We start from the raw sequence: 19,153 nt of genomic DNA on the forward strand, positions 1-19,153 counted from the left end.
ATCTCTACACTACTCTAAATTTTCATTTCTAGTAGTATAACATCATGCTAGTAACTATAGTTATATATATATATATATATATATATATATATATATATATATATACTATTATATTATATATTATATACTAATAAGAGCCCAAGAGAGTTAGGCCTATAATGGGTAGAAAAAATGGCGGTCACAGATTTTAATCAAATGAATGGCTCAAATTGATTAAAAGATTGATAAGATTTAAATTTTACACTAAAATTTCCTAAAATACCCACACACCGTTACTAATTCCGTTAAAATTTTAAAAATTGCCGTTAGTTCACCGTTAACATACTCATTAATTTCAATAAAAAAAAAAGGTCTTAGGTTCGAACCTCATCCCAATCAAAGTTGGCATAATTAGTACTCTATTTTACTCTTATTAAATTATATAAATAATAATTTAGTAGCTACAACAAAAAATTATAGATATGCATTTCTTTAATTTAGAATTATGTGTCCACAATGCCTTTATTCAAAAAAAATTATTCATTATCAATAAATTAAATAAGAGAAATAATTGTATTAGTTATATTGTCTTTATTTTTCTACAATATAAAAATTCTTTATATTCAAATTTATTAATTGATTATATTCGCTACATTGTCCTTACAGTGTCTTAATTCAGTAAAAAAAAAAATATTCATTATCAATAAATTAATTAAGAGAAATATTTTCATTAGTTATATTGTCTTTATTTTTCTCAAATGTAAAAATTTTTACATTCAAATTCATCAATTGATTATATTCACTACATTGTCTATTATCTTTTTTGTGCACTATTTTTCTAATTAAATATCAAAGTTATAATACAAAATAATGCTATATATTTATTTACCAAGTATTTTATTAATACCATGAAATTAAAAAATTAAAAAAAATATATAATTAATAAAGCCAACCATATTAACTACTTGAGAGATTTTGTGACAAAGAGAGTATTCAAATCACACAACAAATTGAAGTGAGAACTACCTTGCAATGTCCTTGTTTGACAATCAGCAGTTAGCGGATTATATTAGCAGATTTGACCAACGAATTTATTTAATTATTAACATTGGGTAGAAAAAATGACCGCCAAATTATTAAATCAAATGAATGATTCAAATTGTTCAGGTTTTAATTTTTTTTAAAGTTTTTCTAATTTATCCTTAATTATATGATTATCCATTTAACTTTTCCGTTAAATACCGTTAATTCACCGTTAGTCTAATTCTAATATTAACGTCTAATATAGAATTATAATTACACCATTAATCTAATTCTAATATTAAAGTCTTAATAGAACTTAACCACAAATCCTAATGTCGAAATCTCCTCAAACAATATTTGTATATATTTAATATTTTATGCCCTAATTTTTATTTGTTCTCCCTTATGTCCCGTATTTGGTTTCAACCATACCTATACAATTATTTTATTGACAATTATAATCAATATTGACTATATTATCTTGCATTTGTAAACTTAGAATTACCTATTTAACCCGCACGGGTTTAGCTCAATGTTTTAGTGGGCAGTATTTGGGAGAAGAGACCAAGGTTTGAACCTCGGCGGCGGCAGTGCGGGAATTATGTCCAAAGTGGGCAGATTCCTTGTTCGCACCGGCATTTGGTCCTGTCTGCTGAACCATTGAGTCACCGTGATTTACAACTTCCCACAATGCTCTGTCGGGCCAGAGTGTGGGGGGGCCTTGGGGTTGGGGACTCAACCTTTGGGAGAAGAATTACCTATTTAAATACGCAAATTCAACCTTCAATTATCTATGCATGAACAATTTCAATACAATCTTGCCTTAATATACTTTAAAATACTTATTTTTTTAAAAAAAAAACATTGGGCATTATCCCAATCGCGCAATGCGCGTAAAAAACTAGTATATATATAATGGTTCAAATGAAGACATGTAAGGTTTCCCATGTGACCGGTGGCATGGGATTGCACCATTAGGTATGCATAAATGCACCACATAATGTTTGAAAATGTACCAGAATGGAATACACAAATGCACCACACACCAAAAAAAAAAAAATACACCATTATATATCAAACACTTTATAATGCATTTATGCGTAACTAATGATACATGACTGCACCAGATCGAATATATATATATATATATATATATATATATATATATATATATTGCCATTGCCCTTTTATTTTGCATGCAACAAAAACAACATAAGAAAAATGTTGAAAATGAACAAAATAACAAAAGAAAGAGACCAAGAATTCTTTAGGAATAATATCAGCTAAGGGCATGATTATTATGTATGTTGGACATTCATGAACCTGCAGAGAAACCCTTCAACAAATTGAACTTTGATTAGCTGACTTCCACCAAAAAAATGGAGGACAGTTGCAACTTTCCAAGGACAATATATATGTTATCGACTCACATTATTGGCTATTGCACATAATTGACTAATAGAGGACCAACAAACATGTTTCCAATATAATAATTCTTTAATTTACAAAAAAGCACGCGTCATTATCCAAATATACATATTGACTAAGTAAAATTCGTCTTGTGATCCTAACCGATAAATGATTACAAAGAGGTAAATCATACTAAATAATCCATAACTGGTTAACTTAAACTAAAAAGGCTAATACATAACTTTCACGTAAAGTTGAACTTGAAATCTTATGGTTATCAAGTCAACTTCTTAACTATCTTGAACAATGTAATATAATAATGCTTTTCTCCCAAAAGTTTGAATTCCCAACCCCAAGAACCTCAATACTCTGGCCCGATAAAACATTTAGGATAATGTAAATTACGGTGACTCAACTGTATTATTAAAATTAATTTTTTGATTATATATATAAGGTATAATACTATGAGAGCAAAATAAATTATCACTCATCATATTCTTTTGTACAAAAGATCTGTCTACTTTAAGCATAATTCAACACTCCAATTCAATATAATAATTCTCGTATATATACTCTCTTGTAAGATAGCTCCTAGACTCTACCTTCACGTGCCTTTATCATATTGCTATATATTTTATTTTATTTACCAATCACCCCACAATGCCCACATGCATCAATCCCTTATTCCCCCTTTTTACATTTTTTATAGGGAAAATGACACTTTTTCCCCCTTAGTTATATACTTATAACACTTTTTCCCCCTCAATTATTTAGGTAAGCACATTAGCCCCTTCAATTATTCTAAAAGTGGTTGTTTTTCTCCCTAATATATTAAATTGGCATTTATACCCTTAAAATAAACATTTTATTTATTTTACTTCTCCAACAAATTATTGCGTATACGTAGGGATGACTACGATTCGGTTCGAACTGAATCGGACACTATAGCAATCGAATTAAAAGTTTCCGGTTATGATTCAGATCTAGAACCCAATATTTGGATTTCAATTTATTAAAATTATGAATCAAAAAAATTGGATCCTGAACCGTGAACTGGCGGTTCCGGACCCGATTCGCGATTTTGAACCGTTTTTATTTTAAAATTTTATTTTTATTTTAAAAATAGTCTAAATTCAACAATAAATGTATTTTATTTTTTCAGTTCGGAACATGAACCGTCCATTCCGGGATTTTAATAAACTCTAAATATCGAGTTTCGATTCTAAATTGTAATTGGAATATTTCGGTTTAGTTGCTATAGTGTTTATTTGGTTTGAACCAAATTATGGTCATAATTTGTTGGAGAAAAAAAATAAATAAAATATTTATTATAAGGGTAAATATGTCCATTTACCATTTTAGGGGGAAAAACAACCAGTTAAATAATTGAGGGGAGAAAAGTGCTATAAATATATAACTCAAGTGAAAAGGTGTCATTTTCCCTTTTTTATATTTTACTATTTAGAAGGAACGATATTTAAAATTTGTGTATATAAACATTAGTCGGACCAATCAAGGCTCGAATAACAACATTATCATTTCTATCTCCTTACTATATTGTTCTAATATAATTTATGTATCCAAAAGGGTGACTGAGTGAATAAAATTTAATTGTTATATTAAAATATTACGAATTTAATTATTGTTACCACTATCTAGATCAGATCCGTTGCATATAATATATTTAATATTGTTTATTGCTCTTGTGTAATTTACGAATTGAATTATTATACAAAATAAAATTTACTTTATCCACACTCACAAGTAATACGTTACGGTTTCCCTTTAATTTGTCATTAAAAAAAAAAACAAAATAATGTGAATAAAATTTGAGGATTGAGGAATAATTAATTTACAAATTTCTTTATTATCTCGAACTGATGTCTCCATTATATGATCAATCATGCTTCGCCTACGGACGCAATTAAAGCTATTAACGCTTCCTCTAATCCATTCTTAAATCCACGGTCCCACCATGTCTCTTATCTAAACCATTTTATTTTTTATTTGACCATAAATATAATCAATAAAGCACGTACACTTAGTAATCACTGTAATTTTTTTTATTTTTTATTTTAGTATTACGATAGTATATATTCATAGCTATTTTCTTAATTTACTGAAACACAAAGAGTCAATATTGTCTTCACAAGACTCAAATCTATAATCTCTTATTTGAGAGTGTCACTTCATACTACTAGATCACAAAGTCATTGGCAAGTAATCACGGTATATATTTCTCATGATTTTCAATATTTATGTGTATTTTAATCAATCTCTAACAGGACGTTTGGTTGAAGGGGCAAATTATGTGAGAAAGGAATTGTAATTCCATGAGAGTTGAATTACTGAGAATAAAGTGGGAATTTAAATTCCAGTGTTTGGTTGACAGGAATAGAATTACTGGGGATTTCAATTTCAATGTTTGGTATACATAGGAATTGAAAGGGAATAAGTAGTATAAAGTCAAAAATGTCCATTATTGTTGTTAGACATTAATTTTAAGTTAAAAAAAGAATGGGTAATTTTGACTCATCATTACCTTTTTTTTCCCAGGAATTAAAATCCTAGGGGGGGACATGGGATTTTAATTCCATGAAAATGGGAGAATTGCAATTCCAATTCCCTCCAACCAAACTATGGAATTTAATGGCCTTTGGAATTAGGTGGGAATTAAGTGGGAAGGGAATTTAAAATCCCTCCAACCAAACGCCCTGTAAAGGGCTTGAGGTCATTGCTCTTATATGATTTTGTTAGTTTGTTGTGACTTAAATTTACGCAAGTATTATTCTTTTTTTTTTTTTTTTTTTCTCAAAAACAAATATGAAAAAACTATTTTAAATAGAATTTGATGACCAAAATTAAACTTAGCTTAACGGTATAAGAAAACATTAACCAATGCTTATATTTACATTTTAAATGTATCGTGATTGTATTTCTGCAGAAGAAGGTGATCCAAAAAGGCACATCCAATGTCTCCAATGTTAGTAAAAACAGTCAGAGAAATGTGCACACTAGCTAGCTAATTAATATAATGCTGCCATGCCCGGTCTTGTGCTTTAGAATGGCGGATTTGGGAACAAACGTTTACTACTACGTTAAAAATTATAATTAGTAACGAATGGATAACTTTATTTTCTTATACTTTGCCCGAAATGACAGGTAATTGACGAAAAAATGGATGGAGGATGAAACATTTAAAAGTGGCACGTACTGCCACTATAACTGAGAGTAAATTTGGCAATTTTTTTTATGAAGGATTAGAAGTAGACAAATCCTATAACAGGCTTAACAGTAAGATCAAAAATAAAATTATTTCGACTACTCCTCTTATATATTTCTCCAACTATGTACGGATCGGAGCTCTCATTTTTAAAGAAAACAACGTGAAAAAGTTTAAAACCTATTTAGAGATCACCATAAAATGATCCTGTTAAATAGTATATATGCCCAAAACTTCCTTTATGCATGCACAACCAGCACTCCAGCAGTCAACAAAAAGATAGAAATAAAATGTATGTAGCCATCTAAATCATCACCCAAAGCATTACTCCTACTTTTTCCAAATCCATTTAACATATTTCAATATATTCTTTCAGTCTTACTAGTACATCAGACAAATTAGCATTATCCACACTCAACAGAAATGAGAAAACACTGAAATACTTTAAAACTAGAGATCACCTAAAATGATCTTGAAAATATATACTTCTATCGTGCTAGACATATTAATCCAACACTCCATTAAAGATCAATATGTACATTCAATTGAAGCATTGATACTACTCAATTAACGTGTAACCCAACCCTTAATCTTAAGGTATAATTCAATTTTTGTGTTTAGAATTGTATTTAATTTGAAACCCTAGACCCTAAACATAATCGTTACGGTTCGTAACGTTTGAATTGATCGATGAAACATTCTATTCAATTGCATTGTGTACTTTTACAAAATCAGATTGAATAGGTAGTTACGTACATACAAATTAAACATCGTGGTGATTAATAAAAACAGATTAGAAAATAACAGAAGTAGAGGAAAAAAAAAAAGTTGTTGAGAGCAGTTACTAGAACATTCTATCCATATAAGCATTGTATTCTGCATGTTTTGTTTCTGCACCAGAAAATAAACAACTTAGAAATAAACTTCTCTCTTTCCTCCCTTTGCTCTGCTTAATTGCTAATCTGTTGTCATGGCTTACACTCCTAGCAACCGCTCCACACAATCTGGCTTACAATCAAAGTTTATTGAATATAAGCAACTACCACTGTTATATCATCGTACTTGCCCCCGATTGCATGCTCCTTGATTCCGGCGATCCTGGTCGCCGCCGAGAATGGAGTATCGATGTTTGCGTTCAGGGAATTCTTAAGCGCGTACCGAGCAATCTTCCTCGCCAACTTCATCGGATTCTTGTCGGAGCCCGATCCGTTAACCAAATCTTCCAGTTCGGATTCATGAACGTTGTCGAACAATCCATCCGTCGCCATTACGATGATGTCTCCCGGTTTCACCTTCACCTCGAATTTCTCGGCCGCGGTCGGGTCGCCGCGCGATTTACACAGCTGAACCGGACAGTTGAACAGCGACTGCTGAGGCGGGGAGGTGTAGAGGATTTTCCCGCCGCGTAGGACTACGAAGCCGCTGTCGCCGACGTTGACGGCGTTCACGCAGTCGTCAACTAACGTCAAGATACACGCCGTGGAAGAGCCTTGTGCTTTGGTGTCCACGTAAGCTTCGTCCAGGGCTGTCATGGGGTCCACGCAGCCGACTGTATCTCTCTGGTGACGGACGGACAAGACGGCGTTAGCCATCAGCTCTCTGGAGAACTCTCCGGCATCGATGCCCCTCTTTGCCCAGCCGCCGACGCCGTCCGCCACTCCGATCGTCTGTGCCTCCGAACAAACAAAGTGCGAGTCTTCTCCGAGAGGCTTCGCCGGATTGTGTTTGGGTATGTAGAACGCTTCGGCGACCATTCTGGTTGTTCTCCGCCGTACCAAGCCGCTGTCGACTAGGGTTTGGAGATAAGCCCTAGTACTGGCTTTTGATGGATTGATCAAACGTTTTCTTTTCATCGTGACCGCCATGAATGAAATTTGGAAACTGTGAAATCCAAGAAAAACAATAGTACGTACTGCGTGAGAAGTCGGCTAGAGTATGAGATTCACGCTTTTAAGTAAGTATATCACCGCGGACTTAGTCCTAATAGGATTGGGATTAACGCATACTATTTAAGCAATCACTAATTAAATGCGTATTGGATGCAATAATTTATATTATATAAATAATAACTAACTATATTTTAACGCATTAACCTATTAATTGTTGTTGGGATCACTTTTATATTAAGGCTCTATTTGGCAGAACTTATTTAAGAGTTTATGTCTTATTTTAACTTATTAATAAGTTATAAGCTCTTTTTTGTAATATCCCAAAATAAATTAGTAGTTTAAAATAAAAACTTATTTTGAAAAGTTATCTTAAATAGCGTTTTAAAAATAAATTTGAAGCTTCCTATCTTTTTTCTATCTTTATCCTTGTTATTTTAAATAAATTTGACATCTTTTATCAATTAAAACCTTTTTGGCTTTTTCTTTTCTCCTATATTTTTACCCTCTTGGCCTTTTCTTTTCTCCTATATTTTTATTCATCATCTTCCACAACTCTCTAACTCTAATTGTTCATAAATAAATGACATCATTTATCCTTACCAATTAAAAAAAAAATTCTTTGTTTTAATTTAATATATATCTCATATATATTATAAAAAAAAAAACTTTTTTTATAAATTAAATATATCTCATATATTATAATATAAAAATAATATAATAATCACATCATTTAAATTTTATGAAAATGTCATTTTTATTCTTTTTACCGTTATTAGCTTATCAAAAAAAGTTAATTTTACCAAACACTTTTAAGCATAATCAGCTAGTTAACAACTCTTTAGTTTTCAACTTTTAGCTACGTCTTCAGCTAGGTTTGCCAAACATAACCTAAATAAATTGACTCATTTTACAAGTCAACTTTTAACTTATACTTAATATCTACTCCGTACTTCACTGCAACACTCAACCTTCTTAAAAAATGGGTCATATATATTATCAATAAGGTTACAAGTTCGACTACTAGTAAAAATTAAGGTCACAAGACAGAGGCACGCCAGACCGTGAAATAGTAACTGCGGGAATAGATAATACTATTCTATGATCATATATATTTGCAATTCATTCACAAATTTTTAACACTCATATAATTTCAATTCACTTTCAAATAATAATAATAATAATAATAATAATAATAATAATAATAATAATAATAATAATAATAATAATAATAACATTTAAAATAATTTTGGACCCACTCATCACCTTGTCTTTTGTATGGCATTGGTTGTTGTTGTGTAACAAAAATACATTTATTGAATGGCTTGCAAATACTGAAACCCTTTGAAGTGGCGATGTCACATATGATCGCAATTCCATCCCTCCCTTTCAAAGACGTGGGTAGCCTTATAAGTTAAAAAAATAGTTAAAATATAATGATGAAACTAGATTTTCTAATTACAAGAATAATTCGTAAACTGGAATGCAAGATCATGGGACAATGCACGTCGTCCCTATTTATAGGAGAAAAACTTATGTCTATTAACTTAGTCCTATCATTACTCCAACTAGAACTCCACATTATATTAACCTACGACATAACCTAAGACCAGCCTATTCCCACACAAATGGGGTGTGGGGACTACCATATTGTTTCACAATAGTCTGTAGGTGTAGACCACCATCCAAAAACAACGTGATTTTGTTTAATTTTATTTTTTCGCGCGACATACATTTTTATAACTCATAATGTACATTATTTTAAAATATAATGTACATTATTCTAAAGCATAATATACATTATTCTAAAATATAATATACATTATATCACCCCAGATGTTTCATTATTAAATTAGACTATATATTTTACGTCTTTGTCATTGGTCAAATTCCAAGTGTCAAGTCCTTATCCCTAATCCTTAACCGGAGCTAAGTGTCGCAAGTCATGTTTCTCGACCTTTAACCAAGAATTAAGTATCATGTTTTCTTTATCGATTCTTAACTAGACACTAGATCACAAGTCTCGAATCCTTTGTACATTTGTTAGTAGTAATGCATGGTGCACACGATTGTAAAAACGACGTCATTTTGATTAAAAACGACGTGTCTGACTTTAAAAAAAAAATCAGTTTTGATTGCCGTTAACGACGTTATGATGTGCATAATTTGAACTATATATTCAGAATGAATGAACTATATATCCAGAATGAATGAACTATACATTCAGAATGAATGATCTACTTTGGTTCCTTCTTAGGATTTTGGATAAGGAGAACAATGGTGTTTGACTAGTAAGTAATCACTGTATATACTTCTCATCATGATTTTCAATATTTATGTGTTTAATCAATCTCTAAATTAAAGGGCTTGATGTAGTTGCTCTTTTATGATTTTATTAGCTTGATGTGACTTAAATTTATGCAAGTATTCTTTTTTTTTTTTTCTCAAAAACAAATATGAAAAAACTATTTTAAATAGAATTTGATGACCAAAACTTAACGGTATAAGAAAACATGCATTAACCAATGCTTGTATTTACATTTTAAATGTATCGTGATTGTATTTCTGCAGAAGAAGGTGATCCAAAAAGGCACATCTAATGTTTGAAGAAACGTTTTCCATTAGATTAAAAATTATAATTAGTAGTGAATGCATAATTTTATTTTCTTATACTTGTGTGCACAAAATGACGGATAATTGCCGGAAAAATCGGTGGAGGATGAAACATTTAAAAGTGGCACATACTGCCACTATAAATGAGATTAAATTTGGCAATTTTTTTATGAAGGACTAGAAGTAGACAAATTCTATAACAGACTTAACAGTAATACCAAAAATGAAATTATTTCAACTACTACTCTTATATATTTCTCTAACCATGTACTCGACAAAGTTAGTTTGGGAATTATAATAGAATGGAGCTTTCATTTCTAGAGAAAACAACGTCAAAAAAGTTTGAAACTTATTCAGAGATCACCATAAAATAATGCTGAAAATATACTTCTATCATGCTAGACATATTATATTGATACAACACTCAATTAAAGATCAAGACATTCAATTGAAGCATTGATACTACGTAACTTGTAACCCACCTCTGAATTTTAATATGTAATTCAATTTTTGTGTTTACACTCGTATTTTTTTATTTTTTGAAAACCATAGCATAAAAATTTATTAAACCAAATGTTCAATATAAGACGGAATCTTGAGAATGAGCTCAATATCACGAGATTGAAAATACTGCTCTAGGATCATATCCCAGGGTCCCAATCCAAAGTGTTTTGGTTAATGAGATCGCAGACCCTCATTTCCTGATTTCCTTCAATACAAAGTGTTGCCACATACGGATTCACAAAATCCAACAAAATCTTATCTCACCTACTGGGTTTATAAAAACCATAACCTTAGACCCTAAACATAAACGTAGCAAAACAAACCCTAACGTTTGATCGAATTGATCGATATGATGAAACATTCTATTCAATTGTGTACTTTTCAAAAATTAGATTCAATACAGACAATGATATTTCTTGATATCTGAATGATGAATTGATGATCGATCATCATTATGTTTATTGAATATAAGCAACTACCACTGTTATATCATCGTACTTGCCGCCGATGGCATCCTCGTCGATTCCGGCGATCCTGGTTGCCGCCGAGAATGGAGTATGGATGTTTTCGTTCTCGGAATTGTTAAGCGCGTACCGTGCAATCTTCCTCGCCAACTTCATCGGCTTCTTGTCGTCAAGACGACATTCTGCGGAAACCAAATCTTCCAGTTCGTGTTCATGAACGTTGTCGAACAATCCATCCGTCGCCATTACGATGATATCTCCAGGTTTCACTTTCACCTCGAATTTCTCGGCCACGGATGAGTCGTCGCACGTTTTCCCCAGCTGAACCGGACAGTTAAACCGCGACTGCTGAGCCGGGGAGTGGAAGACGATTTTCCCGCCGCGTAGGACTGCGAAGCCGCTGTCTCCGACGTTGACGGCGATCACGCAGTCGTCAACTAACGTCAAGATACACGCCGTGGAAGAGCCTTCTGCGTCGGTGTCCACGTAGGCTTCGTCAAGGGCATTCATGGGGTCCACGCTGCCGACTGTGTGTATCTGATGACGGACGGACAAGACGGCGTTATACATCAGCTCTCTGGCGTACTCTCCGGTGTCGATGCCCATCTTTGCCCAGCCGCCGACGCCGTCCGCTACGCCGATCGTCTGCGCCTCCGAACAGATAAAGTGCGCGTCTTCTCCGAGAGGCTTCGCCGGGTTCTGTTTGGGTATGTAGAACGCACCGGCGACCATTCTGGTTGTGCTCCGCCGTGCCAAGCCACTGTCCACTAGGGTTTGAAGATAAACCCTAGTACTGGATTTTGATGGATAGATCAAACGCTTTCTCTTCATGGTCACCGCCATGATCGGAATTTGAAAACCTTGAAATCCAAGAAACTAGAATGGGAAACAATAATACTGCGTGAGAAGTCGGCAAGAGTATGGGATTCCTACTTTTAAGTAAGTATCACCGCCGACATAGTCCTTATAGGATTAGGATTAACACGTATACTATTTAAACAATCACTAGTTAAATGCATATTAGATGTAATAATTTATATTATATAACTAACTATATTTTAACGTATTAACCTTTTAATTGTTGTTGGGCTCACTTCTATATTAAATATAATTGACCCATTTTACAAGTAAACTTTTAACTTAATTATACTTAATATCTACTTCAGTACTGCAATACTTGGCCTTCTTTAAAAATGTATCATATTATTCACAAGGTAACAACAAGTTCAACTACCGGTAGGAGCTAAGATCATAAGGCAGAGACACATCGTCGAATAGTAACTACGAAAATTGGTAATACTATCCTAGCTATGATCATATTTGCAATTCATTCACAATTTTTTACATTCATATAATTTCAATTCACTTTCAAATAATAACAATAATTTCTAATTACAAGATCATGGGACAATGTTCAATTCGTCCCTATTTATAGGAGAAAAACATATGTCTATTAGCTTAGTCCTATCATTACTCCAACTAGAACGTAACTCTACATTATATTAACCTAAGACCTATTATATTCCCACACAAACACCGTCAAGCTCAGGACATAAATAATGTACAAATGTATCTTTTATTTATAATCATTACAATTGTAATGTACTATATATAAAAAAAATGGTTTGGACCACCATTCTTTATTGGGCCCTTGAGTATACATATACTAGTTGGGCATTTCTTAGTATGCCCCAAATCCCCAATGCAACAAGCTAAGTTATGATTAATGCTAAATACATACATATATATATATATATATATATATATATATATATATATATAATATAATAATTTTAGTCAAAAAAAATATCATAAATATACTCCATAGGATAAAGCCCGTCGTGCAATCTCTTCTTAGTACGAGTTATACTTTATGTGCAATTTGAGAGATATTACACATAAATAAGGTTTACCACACGTATACTCTCAGATGGTGATTACAAATTTCTCTCGTCAAAAGGTGAGTTCAAATGTGAAACCATGTATAAAATAAATACTTTGGAAGAATGACCAGGGATCGAGTCTCACCAGCGACAGTGTGGGAGCAACCTCTCAAAGTGAGGGGGGCTCCTTGTGCGCAATGAGCACCGTGTTCAGTTGAGTCACCATGATTTACAATCTGTCGGGCGGGGGCCCTTAGGGTTGGGGTTCAGCCTTTTGAAAGAATGTATAAAATGAATATGGATTGTAACTGCTACTTAAAAATGCGATTTAAGCTAAGTAAAGTGTGCCTTATTACCTTAGAATGAGAAATTATAATGAACTTGACAATCGTTTACACCATTGATTACTCAGCTAGTAGTTTTATTTTATACCACACATTTCAATACTTCATTCTCGCCATCTAATGGAACCAAAATAATAATGTACCTTTGCAACGACAAAATATACCATGTCAAATAGTATATATGCCCAAAACTTCCTTTATGCATGCACAACCAGCACTCCAGCAGTCAACAAAAAGATACAAATAAAATGTATGTAGCCATCTAAATCATCACCCAAAGCATTACTCCTACTTTTTCCAAATCCATTTAACATATTTCAATATATTCCTTCAGTCTTACTAGTACATCATACAAATTAGCATTATCCACACTCAATAGAAATGAGAAAAACAGTGAAAAACTTTAAAACTAGAGATCACCAAGGAAGTTCCACTGCAGCTACTGTCACGGCTTACAATCCTAGCAACCGCTCCACACAATCTGGCTTACAATCAAAGTTTATTGAATATAAGCAACTACCACTGTTATATCATCGTACTTGCCGCCGATTGCATGCTCGTCGATTCTAGCGATCCTAGTCGCCGCCGAGAATGGAGTATCGATGTTTCCGTTCAGGAAATTCTTAAGCGCGTACCGAGCAAACTTCCTCGCCAACTTCATAGGATTCTTGTTGGAGACCGATCCGTTAACCAAATCTTCCAGTTCGGATTCATGAACGTTGTCAAACAATCCATCTGTCGTCATTACGATGATGTCTCCCGGTTTCACCTTCACCTCGAATTTCTCGGCCGCGGTCGGGTCGCCACGTGATTTCCCCAACTGAAACGGACAGTTGAACCGCGACTGCTGAGGCGGGGTGGTGTAGACGATTTTCCCGGCGCGTAGGAGTGCGAAGCCGCTGTCGCCGACATTGACGGCGTTCAAGCAGTCGTCAACTAACGTCAAGATACACGCCGTGCAAGAGCCTTGTGCTTTGGTGTCCACGTAGGCTTCGTCCAGGGCTGTCATGGGGTCCACGCAGCCGACTGTATCTCTCTGATGACAAACGGATAAGACGGCGTTAGCCATCAGCTCTCTGGAGTACTCTCCGGCGTCGATTCCCCTCTTTGCCCAGCCGCCGACGCCGATCGTCTGCGCCTCCGAACAGACAAAGTGCGAGTCTTCTCCGAGAGGCTTCGCCGGATTGTGTTTGGGTATGTAGAACGCTCCGGCGACCATTCTGGTTGTTCTCCGCCGTGCCAAGCCGCTGTCAACTAGGGTTTGGAGATAAGCCCTAGTACTGACTTTTGATGGATTGATCAAACGCTTTCTTTTCATCGTGACCGCCATGAATGAAATTTGGAAACTGTGAAATCCAAGAAAAACAATAGTACGTACTGCATGAGAAGTCGGCTAGAGTATGAGATTCACGCTTTTAAGTAAGGGGGTGTATTCAATCATGACTTTTGTAGAGTTTTAAAGACTTTTAAAATGATTGATTTTAATAAACTTTGATTGACTTTCATAGAGTCGTTCAAAACTTTTTAAAACTTTTCAAATTGGTGTTAAATAAAGGGACAATTCAGTAATGTCAATATTGATCTCTCTTTACTTTCAACTTGTGAAGTGCGAAATTCCTCTTTCTTGTACGAATTACACCCATAATTACTCCCGGACCTGCAAATCAAATTTTATATTCGCAGTTTTAGGAGTAATTCTGGGGGTAATTCGTAAAAAAAAAGGATTTCGCAGTTCACATGTCTATGAGTAAAGAGATGCCAATATTAAAATTACTGAATTGTCTATTTATTTAACACCAAATGGACAGAATAACAAATGAGGGACTAAATTGAGAAAAACACAAAAGTCTGGGACTAAATTGAGCGAAACACAAAAGTCTGGGACGATATTAGGTCACCAAAGTCGTTTAGGACGAAATTGAGAAAAACCACTATAGTCGAGGACGATTTTGGGTATTAACTCATATACTCTATAAAAGTCTATATAAATAACATTCATAGACTATTATCAACTTTTTATTTTAAAAAGTCTACAAAAGTCATTGAAATTCTAAATTAAATACATCCCTACAAACTTTCAATGATTTTGATTCTTAACATTTATAATTTTCTTACAAAATATTTATAATATATCATAAAATTCTTCTTATTATATAGTTCTTCACCCAAATCTAATATTAATATATATATATATATATATATATATATATATATATATATATATATATATATATATATATATATATATATATATAATTATACTTGATATATTGCTAGGTATCACGCAAAGAACTATTATTTGCAATAGCAATTTGAGACAGCGAACAACATCAATGTGCTACTGTTTGCAACCCCAAATTGTTGTTGCGAACATATAGTAGTTCGCTATTCGTAGTAACATGTTAAAAATAATAATAATAAATATATATTACGAATATAAACATAAAAAGAATAAAAATCAAAATATATACGTATTTATATGAATATTATGAAACATATACTAAAATTTGACGATGAAATATTTGCTTTGTTAATGTATTTAGGGAGAATTAGAGAAAGTTTGGGATAAAAAATTCATAGAAAAAATAAAAATCAATATAAACAAGCAATAATGAAGTAAAAATAATATTATTTCGAATTTTAAGAGGAAGATTGTAAAAGAAGCTTAGGAAAGAGAGATAAATTGGTAGAGTTTAGGTATGAGGAAAATATAGGATAATGAAGAAAAAAATAATTTTATTGAATTTTGATAGGTTTATAAAGTTTAAATATGGAGAAAAAACGGAGTTTAAATAGAGAGAAAACATTAAAAGTTGTCAGAAAGAAAATTTTGAAATCTTGGGGTTGATGGTTGGATTTCAACTATTTATATTTGAGAAGGAAAAGTCTACAAAAGTTTACAAAAGTCCTAAAATTAAAAAGTCTACAAAAGTTCATAACTTTTTGAATACCACATGACTTTTAAAGACTCTTTAAAAGTCTTGATCGAATACCACATGACTTTTAAAGACTCTTTAAAAGTCTTGATCGAATACCACATGACTTTTAAAGACTCTTTAAAAGTCTTGATTGAATACCGTCTGACTTTTAAACACTCTCTAAAAGTTTGAATTGAATACCTCCAAACTTTTAAAGTTCATAAAAGTCTTTAAAACTCTACGAAAGTCATGATGGAATACACCCCCCTAAGTATATCACTGCGGACTTAGTCCTAATAGGATTGGGATTAACGCATACTATTTAAGCAATCACTAATTAAATGCGTATTGGATGCAATGCTTTATATTATTATATAAATAATAACTAACTATATTTTAACGCATTAACCTGTTAATTGTTGTTGAGATCACTTTTATATTAAGGATCTATTTGGCAGAGCTTATTTAAGAGTTTATGCCTTATTTTAACTTATTAATAAGTTATAAGCTCTTTTTGGTAATATCGTAAAATAAATTAGTAGTTTAAAATAAAATCTTATTTTGAAAAGTTATCTTAAATAGCGTTTTAAAAATAAATTTGAAGCTTCCTGTCTTTTTTCTATCTTTATCCTTGTTATTTTAAATAAATTTGACATCTTTTATCAATTAAAACCTTTTTGGCTTTTTCTTTTGTCCTATATTTTTACCCTTTTGGCCTTTTCTTTTCTCCTATATTTTTATTCATCCTCTTCCACAACTCTCTAACTCTAAATGACATCATTTATCCTTACCAATTAAAAAAAAATTCTTTTGTTTTAATTTAATATATATCTCATATATATTATAAAACAATTTTTTTTTATAAATTAAATATATCTCATATATTATAATATAAAAACAATATAATAATCACATCATTTAAATTTTATGAAAATGTCATTTTTAGTCTTTTTACCGTTATTAGCTTATCAAAAAGTTAATTTTACCAAACACTTTTAAGCATAATCAGCTAGTTAACAACTCTTTAGTTTTCAGCTTTTAGCTAGCTACGTCTTCAGCTAGGTTTGCCAAACATAACCTAAATAAATTGACTCATTTTACAAGTCAACTTTTAACTTATACTTAATATCTACTCCGTACTTCACTGCAACACTCAACCTTCTTAAAAAATGGGTCATATATATTATCAATAAGGTTACAAGTTCGACTACTAGTGAAAATTAAGGTCACAAGACAGAGGCACGCCATACCATGGAATAGTAACTGCGGGAATAGATAATACTATTCTATGATCATATATATTTACAATTCATTCACAATTTTTTTACAGTCATATAATTTCAATTCAATTTCAAATAATAATAATAATAATAATAATAATAATAATAATAATAATAATAATAATAATAACATTTAAAATAATTTTGGACCCACTCATCACCTTGTCTTTTGTATGGATTGGTTGTTGTTGTGTAACAAAAATACATTTGAATGGCTTGCAAATACTGAAACCCTTTGAAGTGGCGATGTCACATATGATCGCAATTCCATCCCTCCCTTTCAAAGACGTGGGTAGCCTTATAAGTTAAAAAAAATAGTTAAAATATAATGATGAAACTAGATTTTCTAATTACAAGAATAATTCGTAAACTGGAATGCAAGATCATGGGACAATGCACGTCGTCCCTATTTATAGGAGAAAAACATATGTCTATTAACTTAGTCCTATCATTACTCCAACTAGAACTCCACATTATATTAACCTAGGACATAACCTAAGACCTGCCTATTCCCACACAAATGGAGAGTGGGGGCTACCATATTGATCGCAATAGTCTGTGTGGACCACCATCCAAAAACGACGTCGTTTTGTTTAATTTAATTTTTTTGCACGCTCAGCTGCAACATACATTTTTATAACTCATAATGTACATTATTCTAAAGCATAATGTACATTATATCACCCCAGATGTTTCATTATTAAATTGGACTATATATTTTACGTCTTTGTCATTGGTCAAATTCCAAGTGTCAAGTCCTTATCCCTAATCCTTAACCGGAGCTTTGTGTCGCAAGTCATGTTTCTTGACCTTTAACCAAGAATTAAGTATCGTGTTTTCTTTATCGATCTTTAACTAAACACTAGATCACAAGTCTCGAGTCCTTTGCACTTGTCCGCATCATTTTCAAAGCTTGGAGAAGAAGATACGCATAGAATTTTGAAATTGTCCAATCCACTGTCCTTAGAAGGTGCCTTCGTTAGGATTTTGGCAAACGTTAACTATATTTAATATAACATTTGTAACTAATAATAGTGTGCCATAACTTGTGTTAATTGTGCCGTATTTTATAAAAGAACGGAATATGTACATTATTATTTCTGAAATACACGTTTTTTCTTCAGTTGATTTTTACTGCATTTTTACCTACACATTTAATCTTCATAATAACTCAAGATTTATAAGAGGCCGATGTTAGTGGCCAAACACAAATCAAATTAATAATGCATATTAAATCAAATTAAACCCTAACCCTAGACGACCCTAAACATAAACATTTAGATTCAATACAGATAATGATATTTCTTGATATCTGGATGATGAATTGATGATCGATCATCATTATGTTTATTGAATATAAGCAACTACCACTGTTATATCATCGTACTTGCTGTCGATGGCATCCTCGTCGATTCCGGCGATCCTTGGTGCCTAGTAACGTTCTTCTTTTGGAGCTTGTTAGTCACTTTTTGTTCCCTACGTCGTTGGTTCGGTTAGTTATTTATCTAATTTTGGGTTAAGAATTATTTATTTATTTAATTTTGGAATAAGCTAGTGAACTGTTTGGATTGATCACAAGTTCAGGTACGGGGTAGAACCCTTATGTGTTGTCAACCAACCCTTAAT

The 19,153-nt window shown here is 32.5% G+C and overlaps 3 protein-coding genes across 3 annotated transcripts; all 3 read right to left on the reverse strand.

Annotated features, from left to right (window-relative positions):
* Positions 1 to 6,657: 6,657 nt before the first annotated feature.
* LOC109155637 (probable protein phosphatase 2C 55) lies at positions 6,658 to 7,500 on the reverse strand. The gene has a single exon (XM_019303261.1). The coding sequence runs from the start codon at positions 7,498 to 7,500 to the stop codon at positions 6,658 to 6,660; it is 843 nt and encodes a 280-aa protein (XP_019158806.1).
* A 3,596-nt stretch (positions 7,501 to 11,096) lies between these two features.
* Positions 11,097 to 11,945, reverse strand: LOC109155638 (probable protein phosphatase 2C 55). Its single transcript, XM_019303262.1, has one exon. The coding sequence runs from the start codon at positions 11,943 to 11,945 to the stop codon at positions 11,097 to 11,099; it is 849 nt and encodes a 282-aa protein (XP_019158807.1).
* Positions 11,946 to 13,828: 1,883 nt separating this feature from the next.
* Positions 13,829 to 14,659, reverse strand: LOC109155639 (probable protein phosphatase 2C 55). The gene has a single exon (XM_019303263.1). It carries the CDS (start codon positions 14,657 to 14,659, stop codon positions 13,829 to 13,831), a length of 831 nt encoding a protein of 276 aa, XP_019158808.1.
* Between the last annotated feature and the right edge of the window lie 4,494 nt (positions 14,660 to 19,153).

This window comes from Ipomoea nil, unplaced genomic scaffold (assembly GCF_001879475.1).
Source record: "Ipomoea nil cultivar Tokyo-kokei standard unplaced genomic scaffold, Asagao_1.1 scaffold2704, whole genome shotgun sequence".
NCBI classification, from domain to species: domain Eukaryota; kingdom Viridiplantae; phylum Streptophyta; class Magnoliopsida; order Solanales; family Convolvulaceae; genus Ipomoea; species Ipomoea nil.